This window comes from Lissotriton vulgaris, chromosome 2_1, assembly GCF_964263255.1.
Source record: "Lissotriton vulgaris chromosome 2_1, aLisVul1.2, whole genome shotgun sequence".
In the NCBI taxonomy this organism is placed as follows: Eukaryota; Metazoa; Chordata; class Amphibia; order Caudata; family Salamandridae; genus Lissotriton; species Lissotriton vulgaris.
Genome location: NC_141687.1, coordinates 336,151,980 through 336,176,003, shown reverse-complemented (window position 1 = coordinate 336,176,003; position 24,024 = coordinate 336,151,980). Strand labels below are relative to the sequence as shown.

Below are 24,024 nucleotides of genomic sequence, written 5' to 3'. Positions count from 1 at the left end.
AGGCGGCAACGCGGCCCACGAGCAATGTGGCCATGTGGAGTGGTGTGGCTCACTGGTTAGAGGCGGCAGACCCGGAAGCAGAGGACGGCCCGGGACCAGGGTTCAATTCCCGACGCTGCAGGATTGTGGACCATGGTCAGCGGACTCGATAATTCTCGCCTCAGTGCCTACTCTAACCAGGGATCTCACTTAGCAACTCTGGGCATTAGCTTGCCTCATCTCCACAACGGCCCCCCACATACACCGGGGATGCCTGGTTTCACCTTGGAGATACCCAGTAGGGACCATCTCACAGGGAAAGCCAAGACGGGTTCCCCAGCGGTCTACAGCGCGGAGATACCCCATGTGGGGTGCTTCATGCGCTTTACAAGACATCATTACATTACATTACATTACATTACAACGTGTCATAGTTCTCCTCCAAAGTTCATCCATGTCCCGTCTAAGCCAGACCCCCAGATAGCAGACCAGGTCTTGAGCCGACATCAGTCGGAAGTCGGATGTGAAGGGCTGGGTGACCTCAGTGAGTGGAAATAATATGGATTTCGCCCAGTTAAGTGATTCCCTGTAATGCTGCCAAAGAGAATGAATTTGTGGAGTAGCAGATTTAAGGCGCAGGGCAATGAACTTAGCCAGGATTTTGTTAGCAATATTTATCATAGAGGGCGGCTTATAGAAATTGCAACGCTGGGGTCTTTATCGGGTTTTAAAATATTGACAGTGAGGGCCTCTCGTAGGGATGAAGGAAGCACTCCAACTTGCACAGACTCTTCATACATGTCAAGGAGGTGTGGAGTGAGCACGGATGCATTCCACTTGTACAAGGATGTGGTAAGACTATTAAGGCATAGAGCTTAATCACTGGGTAACTTCCCAATAACCTGGACAATTTCCTCCACCATGAACAGTCAATTGAGGAAAAGACAATGGTCTTCCTCCAATCATAGGTATAGTATGAAGTCCTGGTAGGGAGTCAAGTCAGGGGAGGATGAAAGCTTACTGGAGGAGTACAGATTTGCATGAAACCTGACCATGGTGCAGTGTACATAATCTACGTCTGTCTGGAGCTAGAAGTGATCGTCCAGAAGTTCAACCATATAGTGAGTTGGCCAGGGTTTGTGCTGTAGCCCAGCCAATGTCTTGCCTACCCCTGTCTTCATCTCCATTTCGCTGGATGTGAGCTTCTCTCCCAATGTACTGTATTTTCCACTATGCCACCTCTTCAAACTTCCCCAGTTTGCTACTGATAGACGCCAGCATCACAAATCTCAAAATAATAAAGCGCAAAACTCCACCTCTGGCTGGGTCAAGTCCGTGCGAAGCATTTTCAGGCCTTCAGCCTGCTTTACAATGCAGACCCCATGGATGACCACCTTGAAAGGCTCCCACAGGGTGGACAGGAAAGTGACAGACTGCGTGTTACATTTGAAATATTCTGTGATGGTCACCCAAATCTCGCTTTAGAACACCGGATCTCACAGCGCCCTGGGCAGAAGCTTCCAGGAGAACTCCTGCAAAGCAGTTTCAGATAGATGAAGCGCCAGCAGAACAGGGACAGGATCAGATAGTTTGCGCAGTAGGCGCTGGACATTCAAAGTCCAGGAAACATCTCTGGTGGTGGGCAGAAGTCGATCCTGTACCAAGTATTGTGTGGATATTACACATGTGCCATCAGAGCTGTGAATCTTTGGGAGCGCCCGATGTCTCTAATATTGTTATAATAGTATGCATTTGCACAGCTGCTTGCGGCGGTGCTTCTCGCTAGATCTATCTGCACTGGGCTCCAGTACCATGTTAAAGTCCCTGCGAGACCTCCCAAAGAAAGGGGGAGAGGTAATCTTTCTTAGGTCCATATACCAACACTGATGTCAGGCAATGCCTCCATAAAATGTCCACCAGATTAACATGTTGCCCCTGTGGGTCGCACAGTAGTCAAGGGTTAGTCAGGACAGCCGGGGAAAAACACAGTTCTGTATGTAAATTTCCCCCCTCCCCCATTTTGCACCAACCAGCAGGGGCCACGATGTCAAAGGGTGTAGGTGGGAAATGTGGCTGGGACTAAGGCCCCCATCCTGGCGACAAGGGGTCATCTCACATGTGGCGAGCATGATGTAGTTTATCAATCTTTCTCACTGAGGTGTCCACTGCCTGATTTCCACAGGCAATTGCGGCAGGGCAGATCCTGCAACTGTTATGTAGCGACCTTGGGGTCCGTGAATAAGTGATTTTTCCCCGAATGATCTATGCAGAGCATTGCTGGGCAAATTGAGGAGTATTTAGCTTCTGTTTTCTGTAGTGTACACTTTACCGGTAGGAAATCTTGTCTCACTGCCTGGACTGCCAGGGTGAAGTCTGGGAAGAGAGGAATCTCTTTGCTGAGATATTGGCAAGGGCGGTGCCTTTGAATCCGGCAGAGCGCGGTGTGTCTGTCCAGAAAATTCATCAGGATCCATATAATTGGGTGGGCGGAGGCCGCTGACCAAGTGATATATGGACCCACTCTACAATGAGCATCGGGGAGAGGGTTTCCCTGAAGAGGGTACATAGCATCTTCTCCACGAAGTCCTCCATACAAGCCCTCGCAGTTGATTCAGGGAGCTGTTGATTCTCAAGTTGTTGCAGTGCAACCTTGTTTCCAAATCTTCATTTTTATTGCGGATGACTTCAAGCACTTCATCTGGAACAAACTCACCCAGCTGAGGACTATGTATCTTCAGCCTCGGAAGTGCAATATTTGAGTTGGTCTAGCCGTTCATCATGTCTGTCAACTTTCTCCCATAAATGGTTAAAACAGTCTGCGAGCATTTCGGTCTTCATGTCGATGGCATGAAGGCTTTGTTTGAGGTTGAATAACCGGAAAGGTACTGCCGACCTCCTGTGGGCTCAATGTATGCTCTTCCGGCGAGGATTCAATAGTGCCAGTCATCCTGCGTGCCTCAAAGGACAACTTAGATTGTTTCTCAGTTTACCCCTTGGTGGGGGCAGCCCCGCAAGCGATCACAGATGGAGTGCTCCACAAAGGGGGAGTCACAAGAACTATGGGTCAGTCCATGCCACAGAGAGGGCCCATCCCAACCCACAGGGGCCTGTCAGGGCGGTATAGGCCGGTTCAAGCAAATGCCACAGCGCAAGGCGGATTCGCGGGCAGTGCCTCCACCATGCCACAATGAGGGATGTTGAAAAGTAGGGGCACACTCTCTGCAAAATTCATTGGGGTGAACCTTGCTGGGTCCCCCATGCCTGGGTTGAACAAGGCAGCTGCCCGCGATCATGCAAGCCCGGTCTGGACTCCTTTGGTATGATCACAAGCAGGCTTAATAAATAATGAGGCCAGCATTGCAGTGTGTTATAAACCCGTCCGGGGCCATGAGGACCGCTGTTAATAAATGCCAAATGAAGTCCTAGCAGGGATGGCTTCGGGCATGCAAGCGCCTTGCCAAAGAAACTTAAACCACAGACACGAGCAGCCTAAAAAAGCCTCGAGGAGCGGGAGGTGTCATGGGGAAAAAACATGGGGTGATCAAGCGAACGTCCAGTATCACTGCTGTGTCCCGGCAAGGAGTGGACAGAAAGAAAAAATAGTTAGTTGAAACCGAACATATGGCCCATAATGAAGGGATCCCCGTAGCAGGGGCAATCTCCAGGGCAGGAACAAAACCGCCCAAAGCGGGACAAATGTACACTATGTATCAATGAAAACTAAGGAGTTTGCAAAGGCAGGCCATGCAACCAGTTGAAAGCGGTGGGTGTGTTCAAACATTACACATGGAATACAAAATGCCTCGCAGCGCATGCGCACTGTCTTTAGGCTCGACCTAAAAATCTGGGCTGCCCTTCACTATTCATGGGAACCACATAACAAGCATTATCGAGTAGCTTAGTTGGCAGGTGCGCTCCTCATGGTCCTCCAGCAGGGAAGCAGACGGGGACATGCCAGCCTCACATCCACGGCAATGGCCACCACCAAAATCACCAGCCACCAGTAGGGCCACATAGAACAGATCTCGGGCCCCACAGCACTTTCCTTCAAGTTGGGCTAAGCTTCGTGGATTAAGATTTCAGGGGTGCCGGGAGTCACCAATCTCACCCCAATGCCGCCTCAAGGTGCGAATGTAGGTTGGATAATCAGATTGGCCAGCAGAGACCCTGTAGAAGGCAGCCATCTACCGGCTGGACTCGCTAGTGCCCTCCCCTGCATCCCCTCCCCGAAAGACAGGACTATAAGACCCCTCAAACGGTATATCTCACAGCACTGCAGAATGTCAACTCTGCAGGATGTCATTCCACTACTTTGTATAGGTGATTACATGACGACCCTCAATCTCAAGGACACCTACTTCCACATTCCCATTCACCAGGCATGCCACCAGTAATTAAGGTTTATGGTAAGCAGGGCCACTTATGTTATGCTGCAGGGTTGACTAAATTATGTGGTATAATGTGGCAAATTTTTTCACAGTATTCAAGTCACTATTTTGTTGTTCTTCTATATTTGAACTCTCCGAGCATAGTTTTCACTTCATTGTTATCAGTTTAGCAATTAAAAACAGCAATCGGCAACTGAAAGGTGACCTGCCACTGCGCAGCAAAGGGCCTTCCGTTGTGTGTCAACCTGTGCAACATTTTTAGCTCTCGCAGACCTAGCATTGCAGCGCGCATGCACTTCTCGCTCTGCAAGGCGTAGGGCAGAGGTCTTCAAACTTTTGCCGGCTGAGCCCCCCCCCATCTAAACCTTTTTACACGTCGATTGGAATCAAAAGAATTGCCGTAATTGCCACAAGTTGGCAATACTTCATAAATATGTGGTATAAGTGTCGTTTTCATGCAAATTGAGCATTTACTTTAGTGACCGGTGAAGTCTAGGAGTAAAGAGCATGAGTTAAATCAAAAATAATTTTTCACATAAAACAAAATTTAGGATAGATTAGTAAAAAACACTTCCAAAACACAGATGAGGGGTGTGCTTGTTTTTCTCCACAGAGACAGTCAATGTGTGGATGGATTCTTGCTTCTGCCATCCTTAGGTTGTGCTCCACTTCCAGTCTTGAGCAGTCCTCGGAAACGGGAGTGCTCACAAAATGTTGTAATATATTTGTTGCTGTTTTATATAGTGCAAACATGACCCAAAGGTATTGGAGCGCCTTACAGATGCATCTGTTACATTACACAAGCACACATTTTTTGTAAGCGCAAGGAGATTAAGTGATTTGCCCAGAATCCCAGGATGTTGAGCAGACACCAAGAATTCAACCTGGCGCCCCAGCTCCACAGTCTTCAGCTCTGGCTGTTGCGCCACATCCTTGGGGATGCCACAAAACATGCCTTCTGACACAATTAAAAAATCTGTGGTTATGTGGAGTATGGCCAGGTGTTGCCGTGCCAGTAGGAGCCCAGCCACAGTTTTCCAAGAAGGCCTAGGGGACATTTACATCATACAGATGTGATATAAGTGGAGCCTGGGTAAAATGCTAAACATGTAACCCTGCCCCTTTACCTGCGATATTGAATCAGTAGTAAAGGTCAAACAAAAGCCTGAACAAGAACCACTACATAAAAAGAAAGTTAAATTCTTTTCGGTTTTCTCTAAAGGGATTCCTATTCTGTTAAGCCTACAATCATGCCTTTTATGACTAGAGCTTAGGAAGTTATAAATGCCATTCAAATGTAACAGGAAAGTTTAAATGGTTCACTATCAATAGGTCAGTTTTCGGTTCAGACTAACCCCAAGCATATTTAAAAAAAACCTGACCAGTTTATGCTGCCTATCGAGGCAGCATAAAATGGGTCGCACTCGGGCTGTGCATTTTGTGCTCCTTTCTTTTTCCTTTTTGGTATTTTCTGCTTTTTGTGCCCTTTTTAGGTCTCGTAGCGTTACAGCGCGTAAGCGCTGTCTCGCCGAGATCTTTTGTTACTGAGTCTGCTTCCCAGGAGACAGCACCTGGCCGCGCGCATCTCGCCAAAGGCGATCGGCGCAGGCCACGCGCTCGCCGTGGCTGTCTCCTGGGAAGCACAAACATACACAGGCACACCTCCCCCTGCACGCATGCGCGCACACATACACAAGCGCACATACACGCACGGAGAGACGTCCCTCCCCACCCCCCCGCCGTCGCACACACAGACACACACGCACACATACAGGCATCCCCCCCCTTCCCCGCTCACCGGCACTCCGGACTTGTGCAGCCTCCGACCGCGGGGCTCTCCCTCGGGCATGGGAGCCCCGCGTCACCACTGCTCCTCCAGGCACTCCGTGGCCGCGGGCTTCACAAAATGGAAGTCCCGCCCCACGATAGGTTTCGTTTTACGTGCGCACGTCTTCTTAGGAGTGGGCTTTGCGCACAATACGGAAGTCCCGCCCCCACCAAAGGTGTTGCATGTTAAAAAGCATATTTATGTGCACGCTCACGGCGACATCTCTGCCGCGCGCCACAGCCCCATGATGAAGGTGACGACGAGCACGCTTTCACTTTCGCCGGTGTTGCAGAGCCAAAAGACGTAAGCAGCAGAGTTCACGGACCTCTGACGGGTTTGTTTGTTTTCTCTCGGGTCCTTCCAATTGGTTTGGCATGATGTATTTCCATAAAAGTAATATTAGGAGTTTGAGCGGGCTTTGATGGAGTGCGGCGTGCACGGATGGGTGGCTTCAGATGTATGCCTTTACAACCTTCTCCTCTGATGGACAGCTGTATCACTTCCAATAACACAAACCTGGGAAATTGACTCAAAATCTTCTCAGCTCTGGTAAGCTTGAGCTCCCCCTGCGTCCCTGGTGTATTAAGTTCCTAAATGACTGTGGTAGAAGGAATGTAATGCAGAAGTAGTTTTAAGGGTGGAATTGCGTCCTGTTTTCGAGGTGATCAATACCCTCTAGCATGTGGCTTGCATACTGTTTTTCATTTTAATGCGAGTGGAGTCATCGGAGATGTGAGATACTGAACCATAGCCTGATAGAATACTCCTCTGCTGCATCACAAGAGGGATTCAACAAAGCATCCCTGATGCAGCCTAATGAGGGATGATTACTGGTATCGGGTGAAATCAAATTAGTTGTCACTTCTTAACCAACAAATGCCTTCTTAAATGGCCCTAGGTACCTTTGAAGTAACGGAAAACAACAATTTGATCTTGCAGTAGAGGTTGAAATGGAAGGAGGGTAGACACCAGCTGTTAATTGAAAACCTCAGTTTGCCCAATGCATGTACATTTTGCACTTGGTCAACAATTTGCATTACCATTTCTATGCTTAAGCTACACATGAGGGTGTTTATTTTGCCCCCTACTGGTTGGGTCACTGGTGAACCGTTTGATCAGGGGTTTAGCTATAAAAAGTGACAAACAGGAGCTTGAGGTGCAAAAAAAACACCTTGCTTAGAGCATCCAAATAACTTAAGACCTATGCAGTTTTTGTGAGTATATGACCTAGCCTTTAATAGGCATCAGAGTACACCCCAAGCAAAATCTGCAATCACTGTTTGTACTCTTGAGGTATGTTTATCATTTTGGTACATTCGCAGCCATGTTGGGCTCTCACTGCGTAAGTGATTGGAGTGGTAATGCGGTTTCAGTATGTCTGGTCAACAGAAGCCTTTTGATCCGGGGTCTTCATCCATACATCATTTGGTCTAGTGAGGTCTACAAACTCTTGATTATGGTGAATGAGTTTAGTGCACCCCTGTTGGTAAACGAGAAGAGAGCTATGTTCGACACCCCATTGGGCACTGAGGCCACTGCACATTTCTTACTTCCTTTCAGACACAAACACGTATTTATAAAAAGTGTGCACTCTCTTCCAGTCTGGTGATCTCACTATGTGCTGCCTGGTGTCAACAATGAGACCGCATACATTCTCTCTCTCTCGCCAATAACGTGCTATAATTGTTCTTGTTCACTATAATAATCCTATCCAGGCCCTTACATAACCATCATAACATTAAACTTTAACCAAACAAATATACAATGTTTACATATTATGAATGCTGCGAGACCTATTGCATTGCAAATGCTTGTTCTGTTATCTGTACCCTTCTTTGAGCTTTTTGTTCTAGTTAGTGCTCTTTTGTGCTCGCTTTGAGCTCTTGTTTCGCTCTTTGTGCTCTGCTTTCAAGATATACATGGGTTGCACAGGTCCTTAAAGACCTGTGAAAAACTCGGGTGTGCCAGAGATAAGACTCCAGACACTGCCCAGACGAGTCTCCAGCTGAGAGGCACGAAGCCTAATTAATAGGCCTGGAAGGAACAAAAGGAAAGTTAAGTGGTGGGGTGGAGAGCGCCCGCCCCCCCAAGGGGGCGTGCCCCACAGTTTGAAGACCTATGGCGTAGGGTATGTTTTAGAAGTGGGGTGAAAGCCCCGCCCCTATTTTCATTGGCTGGCGTCATCATCTATGGTAAACGCTGGCCTCCGATTGAAAATGAGGCTTCTTAGTCCCTCATTGTTACTGCCCTGCCTCCTTTTGGGACGGCCGTTAGGACTGGATCATTTGCTTGCGGGGTTATACAGTCTACTTCAATTACTCTGTGAGCACTTTTTTTTCTCATTCACGCAATGGCGACAGATTGTTTAGTTTGCCAGTCCGGTCCTGAATACGTCACTGCTGTCCTCTCGTGCGGTAGTCGGGTGTTTGCTACTTCTCCGTGCCCTGGCACTGTCAGAGGAGTTGTTCCGTGCGTGCGGGATCCTTCTCTTGCTGAAGACTTGTCCCGTTCTGCGAGCCCCACGGTGTGGTATCTATGAGCGCCTTCACTACAACATTGCTATCTCCCCCCCTGGTTTACTGGCAATGACTGTATCTTTTATTGCAGTATTTCCAAATGTGCTTTTACACATGTGTCCATACAGGGTTAGCCCAAACGGTAATGGACACAAGCAGCTGGTCAATGATTCACTGAGCACTTGCGAGAGGTTGGATTAGCTGCTTACATGCAGAATAGGCAACACCAGTCTGTTCAAAATTCCAACTGTCAAAGCCTTTATGGAAGGCTTTAAAGGACTAATCGCTCCGAGAACAGCACTAGTTTCCTCATTGGGTCTTCGTGTTGTTCTCCCCCAGCTAGAGCTTCTTGTTGAGCCAATGCATTCATGGTATTCCAATTCCTTTCATAGAAAGTGACTTTTCTTTATTGAAAGTGAATTACAATCCCTAACTGTGGGGGGACGTTTCATCCAGGTTCACAAAGATCAGGTAGTCCTTGGAACAAACCCTTGTTTTCTGTTCTAAGGTCTCTTACCCGTTCATTGTTAACCAGACTATTGACTTGCAAACACGTACTTTCTTTCCACAGACACGGAGTCTTACATAATTTATGTAAGCATTATGTGTGAGTATTCCAGTTTACCTCACTTCAGCCAAGAGTCACAGGTGGGGCAAACGGAACTCAAAACTGATCTACTGCTGCTTCCAGGCCAATGGTTTAGATAAGAAGGCACTGCTTTTGAGTCTCTGCAAAGTATGTAATCTACAGCAGCATGTGCTGCAAACTGAATGTTACTTACCTGTAAAAATCAATTTGCGGCTTGTACTGCTGTAGATTCACATGCGCCCTCCTTCCTGCTCAGATCTAAGCTCATAATATGTTTGTCATATTTCATCAAGCAGATTTATGATGCACCAGTTTACATAAACTGTGCTCTTTTGCTACACTTCATATTCTTTCTCTCATCAGCATTGCAAAACACAATCTGAGGTGAAGTCTGTCTGAGAGGAAGTGTGAATCGCCCAAAACCATTATTTCAAAGAAAAAAATGCTTCATCTACACCCAAAACTAGATGGCAGGACAACGCAAAACATGTGAATCTACAGCACTGCAAGTTGCAAAGCCATTGCTAGAGGTAAGTAATGTTCTCCATTCATCTGAAAGAACCTGTTTGTTCCTTCTTAGGGATGCCCTCACATACTAAAGTCCTAGGCTGATGTGATTCTAGCTGCACATCTTACTGTATCGTGCTTAGTTTTCATTCTTTACCTTCATTTTTACAGGTGCACAAGGGTGTACATGGCGTTGTGAAAGACACAAGAGGCAACCCAGTTCCAAAAGCCGTCATTGTGCTGAACCAAGGAGTGAAAGTCTATACCAACGAGGGGGGCTACTTCCATGTCCTGCTTGCACCTGGATTCCATAACATAAACGCTATGGCAGATGGTTATCAGCAACAACGCACCCAGGTGAGGGACAACCCATTCTAAAAACCTAAAGGAGCTAAGTAGATGGTAATATAAAGTTCCAAGTGTTAACGTTTACTGCAACAGGATAGACCATGAGAGTCCAGTAGGAAATGAATACAGTGCACTCACCATTTCACTAACTCCCTACCATGGTGGCTCTGCCGCTGTTATTAATTTCAAAGGTTCCTACAGATTTTTCTTCAGCCCTGTTAATTTAATCTGAACCGTTCAGGAGAGTTTGGCTAACGGCATTTATGGTTGTGTGTAGAATTCCCATTCCCTGTTTAATATAGTTCTTCCCTGTTGTCGACGTGAGTGACAAGTTTCTATGACACATTAATTCCAACCTCTGAGAACTTCTGCTTCGATTTTACATGAGCATAGCTGTGTGTATAATAAATATAGTATTAAGCTATTTGCACCAGTTTTTATTCATATTAATTGCAGTGACTCCAAAGTATAAAATACTGGGTTTAGAGTAGCTTTGGCCAGAGCCTCTAGTTACAGATATTGAGAGGGATTTCTAAGGAAGCTTCCCAACATGGAACCTTTTCCATTGTACCTTTTCGTCAATGCCTTACAGCAGGAATCTTAAAACTGGGGGGCGGGCCACCCCAGGGAGGGACCTCAAATGATACCAGAGGGGGCACCAGGCTCGGGCCAAAGGAAGCATTATGCTGATACCACAACTTAGTTTTAAGCGGAAATAAGTGGCTTTAGCCTGCTCTTTAATGGGCCATCACTAACATCTATTGTCATTTATATCCTAGCTTGGAGTCTGTGTCAAAAGGAAAGGTACACCAAATATTCTCCAAAACCTCCCGGCCCTCATTTCTAGTAATCACACTGTAGGTACTTTTACATGTTAGTAAGGCCTACCTGACCAGAATAGTATGTTTAACAATCATGTATTTGATTGCAGTTATTTTCGCTACCGCTTTAAAAATGCACTGTTTAAATAAGTGTAGACCCATTTATAAATGGCCAATTTATTTGAATAATTATAAAATAATGCAGAGGGGAGCCGAATTTTATTTTTTTCTCTTTATTTGGAGGGAGGGGGGGTGGCATTAAAAAATTTTGAAGCCCACTTCCTTACAGGATGAGTTGAAAGTCTGCAAAGTTAGCCTTCAGTCTTAGACACTCAGAAAAGATTACATGAATGGTTGTTTATAATGCACATACAATTGACAATTAATAGACTGCTTCAACATGCAACAAATGTGACTTACAATAACAGTATAGCACAAAAAAACAAGAAGAAAGCATTTAGCTGATAACTGTTTCAACCCAGCATAATGGCCAGGAAGGAACTCTCCTCTCCTTAGGGCATTGCTAAAACCTGCACTAATACTCACAGAGGTCACTCAGGACAAGAGGCAACATCACCACTAGACATCAAGAAACTTGTTATAAATGTTTGATATGTAGGGATCACATACCATTAGGGTTTTGGTCGACCGCAACAAGAGCATATTGTTTGAACCACTGTGTTGAGGGAGTTTGAGATCATACACAATTGGCATGGAACTCTGACTAAGTCAATGCAAATATGGGTTGATCTGATGAGACATCTAGTCGCAGATTCCTTACCTGTGAACTTCCCAGGCGTCAGACTGGATCCAGAAGATTTTTCTTGAGCAGTACCCCTGTGTGCCAATCGGTGATGTTGGTCGACTCTGCGTCATGGTGGCAGCATCTCTATCATGTCGTCAATGTAGGTGCCACCGGGGACCACTGACGTCAGTTATTTCCTCTCTGCGCCAGCCAGCGAAGATACTTTAAAGAGAGCTACCCACTGTCAATTTTTGAATTTTTTTTTTTTTAACATTTTGTTGACCTTTTTCGGTGTGTAGGAGTTCATTATGACTGAAAAAGCTTTGGGATTCAAACCGTGCAGTGTCGGTCACCACGCCATGTCGGTCACAGATCCCCACTTTGTGTCTTTGGTGCCAGAAGTGTGACCATGACACAGTCGTGCTCTGACTGCCAGGCCATGGTGCCTAAAGCTTTGAGGGAGCAGTCCCAGCGTCAGGCACTTCGAAGGTCTCCTTGGAGGTCTTGTTCCCTGTTCTGGTTGTGCCTAAGGTCCCAGCACCGCTCCAGAGGCTCCAAGTCTTTGCCCTCCTATTCAAAATCCGCAAAGGGATCCGGTAAGAAGCACCACAGAAATCAAAGCGTGCTTCGACTTCACCCAGACGGTCATTCGACACAACGGAGAAGTCTCGATGAATGAGGCCTCGTTCCGCAGAATGGGTGCCGGGATCGACTCTGCGTTTCCCTCCCTTTCAGGTACCTGGAGTGACCCCACCCGAGTTTTATGATGCCATGTGTGCCGTTTTTGGGTGGCCTGACCCTGCTGGCGTGCCTTCGGTCCAGCAGGTTCATCAGGAGTCCCCCATTGGGTTCCGTGCCGCTGCTCTGGCCCTGGCACCCATGGCTCCTCCTGGATCCATTCCCAGATCCGGACAGACACAGGTCGCACCTCTTCGACCCTCCATCCGAAGCACCCACTTGTGGCACCAGCCCCATTCTTATCCCGGACTACATGGAACCATCCACCAAGACCGAGACCAGCGCAGAAAGAGCCTTTGGGTTCATCAGCATTCTGTCCATCAATTGTTCTTTTTGCATTTGTCACCCCTATTGGGACAGGTATTCCCGGATGTGGGTCCTGTGCTCTCCATGCCACAGGAGTCAAGCTAACCTGGCTGATGAGGGGTGATACCCCGAAACAGGTCCCAGGATGCTCGTTTCCGGTCCATGGAGGACCTGGCCTGGTAGTTTGGGCTAGACTGGTCCCATGGGTAACAGGGTCAAGACTAATTTGCATATGACTGGGTGTAAACTGGAATGGCATGGGGAGCAAAAAAACGATGGATTTAGGCCCAGATCTCTGTACTGGGGTGAATGTTTGACAGTGATCAGCATTCTGTCCATCAATTGTTCTTTTTGCATTACTTGATCAGCAGAATAAATGTCCTGGGCCTGGGCCTGCCAGCTTGAGACATTCGTTTTCTGTATTTGCTTACATTTTTGTACTTGACTCTGTTCTGTAGAGTATTGAAAGCTGTAACTGTGCAGGGTGATTTGCTTATCTGGTCTCAGTGTTCACATTATATCGAGAATTGACGTGAACTTCCATAATAATTATATACATTTCCAGTTAATTGCATACATCTTTTCTTTTTTTCTTCAAAATGTCAGTTTGTTGCCATGCCATTAAGTCTGTTTCTTCAATTCTATCCCTTCTTTCCTCTGCACCTTTGTATTGCTTCATGGTAAATTAACCCTTTGTGATCTGAGCCTGCTGTTCTGTCCTTTCCAGGTTCTGGTCCGACACGATGCTGCCAGCTCTGTGGCCATTATCTTTGACCTGGATAACAGAATCTTTGGTCTTCCTCGGGAGCTGGTAGTGACTGTGGCAGGTAAGATGACGTGTTAATAATAAATAGGATTGAAAATCGTATATTTGAATGGATCTAACAGGGAGCTGAAATCCACTCCCCACCTTCTCGAAGTTTCTTCTTTGTCCATTTTCTCCAATTCTCCCGCCCCCCATTTCTTCATGCTTTCCTACTCCTCTTTGCGTAATTTAAAGTGGCATGCTCTCGACTAGCATGGTTCTCCGCTTTTAGTTAATTAAATACATTGACATTTTAGAAGTAGGTTTGCAGAGACTCAGCTAAACTTGGTGAAATGACAGGACCATTTTTTTAAAAATCCCTATGAATCATCTTCTAGCCAGGATCAGTCTAATGATTTTTTTTTTTTACTGATGATTTTCTGCTCCTATCCTTTAACTAGCCTCCATTCCAATGTTCCCATCGTTCTAACATATTGTCTTTTGCACATGGTTTGCTTTACTCTGATGCTTTATATTGACCTGGACTTAGTACCAATCTTGTGAAGTGGCTCATTTTCTAATAGCCGAAATCCTTGTGTAGCACATGCTTACTTCAAATATTTTCCATTTGTTCATTCTGGTGTTCACTTCTCCCCTGTTTTCTTTCTTGCTTTTAGGGGCCACCATGTCTGCCTTGGTATTGACAGCATGCATTATTTGGTTTGTCTGCTCCATCAAGTCTGGCAGGCACAAGGATGGCTTTCACAGACTGCGGCAACATCATGACGACTATGAGGATGAGATTCGCATGATGTCCTCTGGCTCCAAGAAATCTCTCCTTGGCAACGAGTTTCAGGATGAGACCGACACAGAAGAAGAGACTCTTTACACAAGCAAACACTGACAATTTCCCTCAGCAGGACTCGCCGGAATAGAAACAAAGTCAAGAGGGATGCATGGACTGGCAGCATCCAGGCATGCACCAGGCTGTGCTGGATCCAAGGCTCTGGACCTCTCACCTTAAGCCTCCTGGTTGCCGCTTTTAATCGCTATGGTTACACCTGTGCGCTGGAGCCACAGGCCTGTCTCCCCAGCAAAGCTGCCACCTTTTTCTTGTACTTCGGTCAAAGAGATTGCATTTATACATTCAGAACTTTACTGAGCCGATAAATAACGTTTGTACATTTGATTGTGAAGGATCAAATTTCTCAACAAATCTGGTGTGTTAGTAGATTAGGTGCTACAGTGTTCTAACACTTTTTAATGATATTTACATGTTTAGTTGGTCAATATCTATCTTTTTATATAAATTAATACGAGGAAACCATTGGGTATCGTGATGCGATGTCAAATTAGTTGGGAAGTTTCTGAAAGCCTGTTTGGGGTATACTGCATAGAATATAGAATTGTGTTTTAGTGGGTACTGGCTTTGCACTCTTGAATCTGTAGTTTGCAAGTAATGTTGCTGTATTTAAAACCACATCTGTTCCGATATAACTGGAATACATTCTTGGTGGGATGTATTACAGAGTTAACTAGTGGCTGGTCTTGCAACGCTTTCGAAGAAAATCTTGCCAAAAACTTCGGTGTGCCTCTTGCTTTAAGCTGTTCTTCAAAGCTTGCATACTCGTAGTCTGTGCTGTGAAAGTTGAACATTAGGTGATAGAGATATTGTTACAGGAGGAATGCCTACCTCAAAGGATAAGACAAGGAACATACTGGGGATTTTAGTTTGCTCTCACAGTGTCACTCTGTGCGCTGATACTCTCCAGGAGAGTAGCAAGGTTTTGACTTCTATGTGGCAGCCTTTTTATGAAACGTTTTGTCAGTACTTGGGCTTTAGAAGACCTAACATGACTTAAATCTTCACAACTCAGTTATGCAGGTCTTTTGACCTTAATCCATAGCATCTTGACTGTGGAGAAAGCTGATACTGCTGAACAGATTCTGGGATTTGCTGATCCAAGGGCGATTTGTGTCTTCAGGATTATATCCCCTTATTTACTATGTCATGAATTGTTTCCCCCCTGATTTGTTACCTATGCTAGAAAGATATCTCCTGTGCAAGATGGCTTGAATTTTAGTAATACCACATCGATTCACTGTATCAACAGCGAAACTGGGTTCTCTACAGTATGTTTAAAACAATGTCAGATCGCCAGAGACATTTGCTGAAAATGCATGCACTGTTGAGTCCTTGCCAAGCCATGTAGACATTTTTTGCAGGGTTCGTTATAATTAATTGAACATCGTAGACACGCACAGATGCTCGAGCAATAATGTGTCCAGTGACTTGACTAATGGAGACAGCAATTTGATGCAGGTAATCAAAATCGCTGCAGACTAAAATTCAGCATCGGTGAGTTGTCACCAGATCAGGCCTTTTGTGTTGAAAATGGAACTCTGTTTCTATCAGGAAAAGCATTTGGGTTGAAATGATCGGAATCCAGCATTTGCCAGCCTAGTCTGGATAATGCATCCTACTCTAGTGGTAAGCGGTCAGTCACTTTGCAGAGCAATATTGCTTGCATTTCGATCAAGCTTGTTTCAAAATTCAGTTTCGTGGTTTGTTATTTATGGATGTAATTGTGTTTTGGGAGGGAATATGATAAATGTTGCGAGATATTGAGCCATGAGTTACTCGATTTCTGTACTAACGCCTTATTTAATGTTGTGAATAAGGAGCACAAGAAGAGATTTGAATCGCTGTTTAGAAGGAAGTCTAGACCTAAAGTAAACCAACCCAAGATCCAATGTGAAGCCAGAAAATATGGGATCCTGATAGAATATGTATCCAATGTTGCCTAGCTGGAGAAAAAGGAACCCCTCACTCACCGCAGTTTACAGAAGATTATTCTCCTGTCGGATTGGAAAGTGCTTTGATTTTCTCTGCCTTATTTTATTTTGCACATGTGCCTGCCAATAAATTTGCATACTTGCATATGTAATATTTATATTGCTTTGACTATGAACTCTGTCCGGACTTTAAAACATTGCTTTTTGTAAACGTTTGGACTTAGATTTCTGTCGAATTTCCAAATGTTATTTTCTTGATTCCTAACAGTTTTTAAATATCTTGCAGCAAAATGTTCTGGAACTCGGTAATTAAACAAACTTACATACTCCAGTCCAACCCCATGCCATTTGAGCTGACACTACAAGTACATGTCTAGTGGTAGAGATGTGTAGGAATAGAAAGAAACTTAATAGGAATTGGTGTATGAATTCCATAAATTAGTGATGTGTGTTCGCTTAATACGTCTTGAGTTGAATTGATTAACTGTTAAAGTTCAATTCCATTCACATTTTGTACTTTCTTAAATTGGGTGTCAAGATTGTAGCCTATTGTCCTTCAATGTTAGAATTTTTTTTGTGACAGAGTGGGTTGTTGGGGTGACAGAGAACACAAACTGACCTGTTACCACTAGTCCTAATTGCTCCGTTTCTGAATTAAGTTGACCCACTAATTACTTGGAACAGTTAAGGAAATTCTCTGGAAGAGTTCTTTAGATTTAGACTGAAGTGCTTTTGGAGAAGAAGTATTTGAAGTAGAAAACGACCCTTAATGTGCTCAAAGCTGACGGGATGAGAACTAAACTTTTTATAAGTTGTGGTATATGAGAGCGAAGTCAAACAGTTATTTGGGAAATAAATAGATTGTGGCTCATATAAATAATTCTATCTACTTTGGGTCCTCTGAATATGCCTCTCCCTCTCAAATTGTATCCATCGGGTAGATAAGCTGGATTGACAAATGGTGGCAATCGGATTGTCAGACGCTGATATTAATTATATACCATGAGGCCCAAATATTTAGGATTTTATTTTGTTCATTTTCATGCTTTGAGGGAGTGTAATGCATAATGACAATGCCCCTGCAATCCCAGTTATGACCCATGAGAAACTGTTTTGGGAGTGCCTGGTCTCGCGCCACGCACTTTCTGTGGTTGTGTCCTAGGGCCTTATGTATGAAGGTAGCAATTAGCAATTCTGTAATAGCGTTTTTTAGGAAACCGCTATTTCAGAATCGCTAATTGCTATGTATCAAGAAAATCGAAATCTTTTAGCGATTTCTTGATATTCCTTAATTGCGAATTTGCAAATTGCGAATTCGCAAATAAGGAATACTTTCCCATTCATTTCTATGGGCCAGGGGGCCCATAGGAATGAATGGGAAATTTGCGATTCGCAATTTGCTATTCGCAAATGGAGAATATTTTCAAGGGTGCAGGGGTGTCCAAAGGACACCCTGTTGCACCCCTGAAATATGCATGGATGCACATGTGGCGCACATACATGCCCTAAAGGCATGTATGTGATTCACATGGCACTTTAAAAAATGCTAAAATATGCATTTTTCAAGGGATTCTGAACTGTAATTTGCGATTCCTTAAGGCCAATTTGCGAACTTTTTTGGCTTCTTAAATTGTATTTAAGGAATCGCAAAATTTGTGATTCCTTAAATGCAATCTCAAAATAAGGAATCGCAAATTTTGCGATTCCTTATTTTGCAAGCAGATTTCCTTGATACTTACCATTAGTCCAAATTGCATTCACAAACGCCGAAAATATGCAAATTTCGGCGTTTGCGAAGTCAATTTGGCTTGATACATATGGCCCCTAGACTGGTGAAGCAGTGTGTCTTGGACTACAGGGTCCTCGCATAGTTTCTCTCATTGTGATTAGGTGGAGGGCTGTCTATTCGCAGCATTAATTTTTGCATTTTTCATGATGCCCTCAAATGACAAATAGTTGAAATGATGATAGTGCTTTCGACAACTATTGTAATTTGGGTTACCCGGTTATATGGTCTGTTCTCCAATCTATATGCACCCGTTGTAAATTACGGTGTTGTATGATCATTTTGTTCTTTTTTTATTAATGCTTCTTTGCATTTTGAATGTTTTAAGACGCCAAAAATGTATCTATGTGAAAAGTTTTATGCTGGCTAATGAGCCTTGGTTTTTTTCACGTTACAGACTCAACATTTAGGTCGGTCGAGTTGTAAAGTATACTGCCAGTAGGTCAGAGCTCATATCTAGTCTATTCTTCCTGCAATAAGTATATACTATTTCTCCATCTCATTTCACGTCCTGGGACAAGTCTGTGCTGTACGAAGAAACAGAGTATTGTTTTGTCATAAGGGAGATGTTCATCTGATGTTGCAAGACCATTTAAACATTGTTGTGCGATTGGATCTTAGTATAGTGCGCATGCAGTGATTGTTTACAGGTTTTCATCTCTTCTGTTTTTGACGTAGTTGACAGATTTATACATCCAGGAAGGGTTTGTGGGTTGAGGGTGATATTTTTGATATTTTTGTATTTTCAAAAGAGCCTTGATTGATGTTAATCGGACTTTGTGAATGTTATCTGCTGGTCTTTACCTAACTGATGGTGTATTGTATGGAAAACATTTTGTCAGCTATTAATCTACAAAAATAAACGCAAGAGTTTTTGGAGCCATCTAATCTTACATAGCGTTTTAGTCCAACATCTAAACTGAGGTCTCCTCAGCTGTACTGAAACTTCATTTATCTTGACTTGTATCTGTTTGATGACAAACACACACAGGTTTTTATAGCTGTTGGAATTTTACTTCTATGTAGATAACTTTTCTGCCACTTAACCTAATATTTCATCAAACAATTATGCTTGTGTTTTGGCATGAATACCAAAATTCTGCATTTGATGTCTCGGTACCAGTGTGAACCGTTGTCGCCGGACTCGAAATGTCTCCAGTCACGTCACTTTTTGACGAGACCGTTAACCGACAGTTCAAATTTGCATTTCTTTCCTACTTAAAATGTTACCTTTAACACAGGTGAAAACAGTTGAAATACTTGTAGAAATACATAAATCTAAATTATTATTTGCGTGGATTGTTATTTTTTTGGGGCATACCTCTTACGTCCATTGTCCAAAAACGATACACGCATTGGTGTTATTAAAATATTGCTGAAGCAGTTTGTTTTCATGCATTGTGCCTTTAGTGGAACATTAAAATGGATTTAGAAAAAACGTAAGCAGTTGATGGAAGCTTGGTCATGAATTGTAAATTATATGCTGTTGACCAGTGAGTGATTTGATATGATTTCAGTATTCTTTTTTGTATTCAGAGATCAAATATTCTGTATATAAAAAAAAGAATTTCGCAATGTGTTTTGTCTTTATTGCAATATTGGGGATTCTCTAGATCGCAATACACACACGCCCTCTTTTTGGAATGGTGCCTATGCAGACCACTGAATGTGTGATAGGAGCATCTGATATTTGTTACCTTCCGTTCTATGCCTCCTCTTTCACCTCAGTTTGGAAACGTTTACAACCACAGATGTGTGAAAAAAGCTCACCCAAAATTTCACTTTAAAAGTGTAAGGGCACAGCTACTGCATCATGTCTCAATGTTCGTTACTCTTTCCTCACCTTTGTCACCAAACATTCCCAGCCAGTTGCTTTGATCAGGGTGGGCAGCTGCCTACACTGTTGCACTTCCTTTTTGGTTGGGTTATCTCCTTTATTTTTGAATGTGCTTTATCTTGTTTGATTGTTTTTCAAAAAATGTTTTTCCACATGAAATCGTACATAATTGTGAGGACTGAACATCTTTTTCTGTGCTTGGCATCTCGTAACACATTTTAATAGTGGAACCTTTTGATTAGTAGTTAAATTAGTTTATCTAGTTTCCTTTTTGTCAGATATGTCATAAAATATTCAGGGTAACACTGCATGACAGTGAGGGTATCGAACTTTGTGGCAAGATAGAAGGCTCCGGAAGGTACTGTTTTTGAAAAGCTGGTTGAGGGTTACAGCCTTCAAATAGGATTTATGGTTCCACCTCCATCACGTCAGAGCATACTGTCCAGCCTCAAGACCTTTCAAGAGAGAACCGAGAAAAAGCAAGCAAATGCATGAAAAATGAAAGCAAGACAAATACGAGATTTTTGATTACACACATCCAGTACACCCAAGTCCATCAAAGAGATTGGATGAATGCAATTGATCTGTAGAGCACTAGCCTTTATTTCCCATTTGCTTGAAACCATCATCTGTTTCTCTGCATTTTTGCTCTGTGGTAGGAATGAACCTATATATAAAAAATATAAATAATTAAATAAATCTAATGCCATTTGGACATTCAGCAAATAAGGATGTTTTGTTTTCTTTCCATAAAGAAAGGCAAGATTTTGCTAGTCATCTAACTGTTGGGTCTGGGATTCTAGATCATTCTCAAAGTACTCTTTGGTCCAGTGAAACAACAATTACCTGGAAGCCATTTTGGACATGCAGGAAATAAATGTTTCTGGAATATCACCATATAGTGCATTAGATATCGTCAGTACTAGATTTGAGAATTGTTCTGCATTTTTGTGCCCCAAATCTTTGTCTGCAACCCTTTCAGCAGCAATATTTTTCAAACTGGGATAACTGAGTGCCTCTTTGGCATCTCTTCACTTATTTGCATGGTGGTGTGGCACTAATGACTTAATGAAATAAGTTAAAGAGAAAACCTTACAGGTGTAAGGTGGAACTCTTGAGCACACCTATATGCAAAAACGATTTTGCAGAGATTCGCCAAACAAAGTAATCTGGGTAGAAAATCAAAGTTTTATTCACTTTGTATTCCTCCTATTTTAAAGCTTCATTGTTGTAAAGTAATGCAATCCAAAACAATGGTCTTTGTATTCCAAAATATTAGTTCCACAAAGCATATGTGTTGAACATTTACGTGAGTATCATATTAGCCCGAAGCATTTTGAGCCAACTTGGCTCTTCTTCAGGGGGTCCGTAGTCTAAAATGAAAATAAACTGAAAACGTTGTCTATGGTACAGGGCCCGAGATTCAGACATAACTGGTCTTTAGTGAAAAAACGGGAAACGTGGAATACCTGGAGCAAGCGTTGAAATGTACGTGGAAAAATGCCTAGTGGTACCCGGGAGTGCTCGTGACTGGTGTAAACGGTACTTCTACTGGTTAAGTAAAAAATCAAGTGAGGTGGAGAGCGACACAATCAGCGTGCTCCGTGACAGCCCGTTAAGAACCCTCTCGTGCAAAGGAAAGACGCGTGACAGCTACTCTGTATGCAGTGTTAAACTGGCATGGTACCTAGTTGCGGCATATGAAAGCCACCTAGAAAGTGTGAAAAATAGAGTGCGATAAAGTGCAGTAAACTGGCGATTAGTTCAGTGAAGTTTAAGGAATAGCTTACCAAGGCGCTGGGAAAACCCAAAGAAACGTCATGCTCGGTGTATTCATGTTCCGAGTGTGGAAATAAGCCCGGTGCTAGGACAAGCATGCGTATAAGGGTACAATGGGTGTAAATAGAAACAGGACTGGGGAATTGCCCGACTAATAATACAATCTGTAACGTACACAATAGAACGAAATTAGAGGCTCTCGGAGAGGACCAAGAGAACAGTGGGAATATAAGAAAAATAAGGAAAGAGATACAGTGAAAAAATTTGTGTATAACAAAATAAAGTGTGAGGGGAAAAAATGAACAAAAGCTGTAAAATAAAGTGCAGCTCAAAAAAATACAACAGCGATGAACAATTAAGTGCGGGGGCATCAAAACATGTGTAGCAAGCACTAAGTAGTGCAATGATCAATGCGAAAGCTGTAAAAGGAAAAAGGACTGAAAGAAAAACTGACAAAAGCTGAGATGGGGCAGAACAGTCTGCACGAGTTCAGGCAATGGAAGGTGAAGGTGTGTTAACAGTGAGGGTGAAGCCAGGAGTTTGAGGGGGAGTCAAAGGATGGGTGGAAAATTGCTGTATGCTTAAGCAACATGTTGTACAGAGTAGAGAGTTAGCATGCGATAGCGCTAGAATGAAGGACATGTGCGTGAATAGAGTGTGAGAGCAGTAAAAGAACAGAGAAAAAATGTAGAGAAAAAAGTAAAGTGCAAAGTCACGGATTCAGGGAAAATCAAGATGAAGTGCAGGGGAACAGGGATGGGAAAGGCAGTAGAAAAGAAAATGGAAGTAGGTCAGGAAAAGGAATAGTGCCAAGAGAGACCAAAGTTATAGGAAACTACTGTATTCCAGTCTCTCATTGAGTCCTTTCGGGTGGATTGAACACAGTCTGTGCATCCAATACAGTTCTCTTTGTAGTAAGAATTTTCTTGAATCCGTGCCGGTGGGTTTTTTCACCACCTCCAGGATTTGGAAGCGGATCTGACATGCGTTATGTTTGAGCTGGACAAAGTGGGCTGCTGCACAGGATTTGAGGTTCTTGTTTCTGATGTTGCTGCGATGTTCTGTGAGTCTGGTTTTTATCTTCCGTTCAGTTTTGCCAACATAGGGCAAACCGCAGGGACATTTCAAGAGGTATACCACATTCATGGTATCACAGGTTGCGTTCACTTGTAAGTAAATGGGGGTTCCTTGAGTTGGGTGCATCACAATGTTTCCTGGGATGATGATGTGACAATTGGTACAGTTGTGACATGGAATCGTCCCCTTATATACAGTTTATTCCGTGAGACGTGGTTTGAGCATTTGTTGTACGTTTTTTGAACGCTGGTAGGCGAAGATAGGATAATGTTCAAAAGTCTGATTGAAATCAGGTTCCAGTTGAAGAACTTGCCAGTGTTTTTTGATACATTGTTTAATGGGTTTGCTGTTAGTTGAGAATTTGGAAACAAATACGCACCGTGATTCTGATGAGCTTGTTATCACTTTGGGTGTTAGTAGAGTGGTGTGTTCTATTCCTGCTACTCTGTCACTGGTTGCTTTAACAATTTGATCTGGATAACCCCTTTTCAAGAATTTGTTTGTGATGGTCATACTGTCACTCCTGAAGCTATCTTCAGTGGAAGCTATTCTTTTAGCCCGGAGCAGTTGCGAGTAAGGTAGATGTCTCTTCAGACTAGGCTGGTGGAAACTTGAATAGTGTAGAAAATTATTGTGGTCAGTTTGTTTTGTGTAAATCGATGTTTCTAAGTTGGTGCAGCCTATTTTGATGTCCACGTCTAGAAAGGATATTCTTGAAGCGCTGATGGTATGGGTAAATTGTATCCTTTCGTTGACTGTGTTAAGTTGGCGTGTAGCTGAAACTAATTGTTCTTCTGTACCTGTCCAGATGAGAAAGATGTCATTGATGTATCGATGGTATAGTTTAAGATGGTTTTGCCAATGAGGAACGGTTAGTATGTGTTCGGTCGCATAGTCATGCATAAACAGGTTGGGGTTTGATGGAGCTGCGCGATTGCCCATAGCAACACCTGTCAATTGGATGAAAAAATTTTCCCAGTATTTGAAGTAGCTGTGTAGTAATATGAATTGCATCAATTCCATAAAAAATGTTGCAGGTTTGGTGGTTTCTGATATTTCAGTAAGGCTGCTTCGATTGCTTGGAGTCCCAAATTGTGGGGAATGGGTGTATATAAGATGTTTACATCGATTGTGCATAACAATACAGGTGCGGGTTGATCAATGGTGATGTCCTTGATTTTTATCAGGAAGTCAGTGGTATCTTGTAGGTAGCTGGGCATCTGTTTTACTGAAGCTTGA

At 43.6% G+C, this 24,024-nt stretch overlaps 1 protein-coding gene across 1 annotated transcript in view; it reads left to right on the top strand.

The window, feature by feature from the left end:
• The window catches only part of CPD (carboxypeptidase D), an 839,931-nt gene extending 822,748 nt beyond the window's left edge, over nucleotides 1-17,183 (top strand). The window contains exons 19-21 of the mRNA XM_086955076.1: nucleotides 9,979-10,164; nucleotides 13,493-13,592; nucleotides 14,188-17,183. Of these exons, the coding sequence (XP_086811202.1) occupies nucleotides 9,979-10,164; nucleotides 13,493-13,592; nucleotides 14,188-14,414 (513 nt within the window). The 3' untranslated portion in view covers nucleotides 14,415-17,183. The remainder of the gene's footprint in view (nucleotides 1-9,978; nucleotides 10,165-13,492; nucleotides 13,593-14,187) is intronic.
• Nucleotides 17,184-24,024: the final 6,841 nt, after the last annotated feature.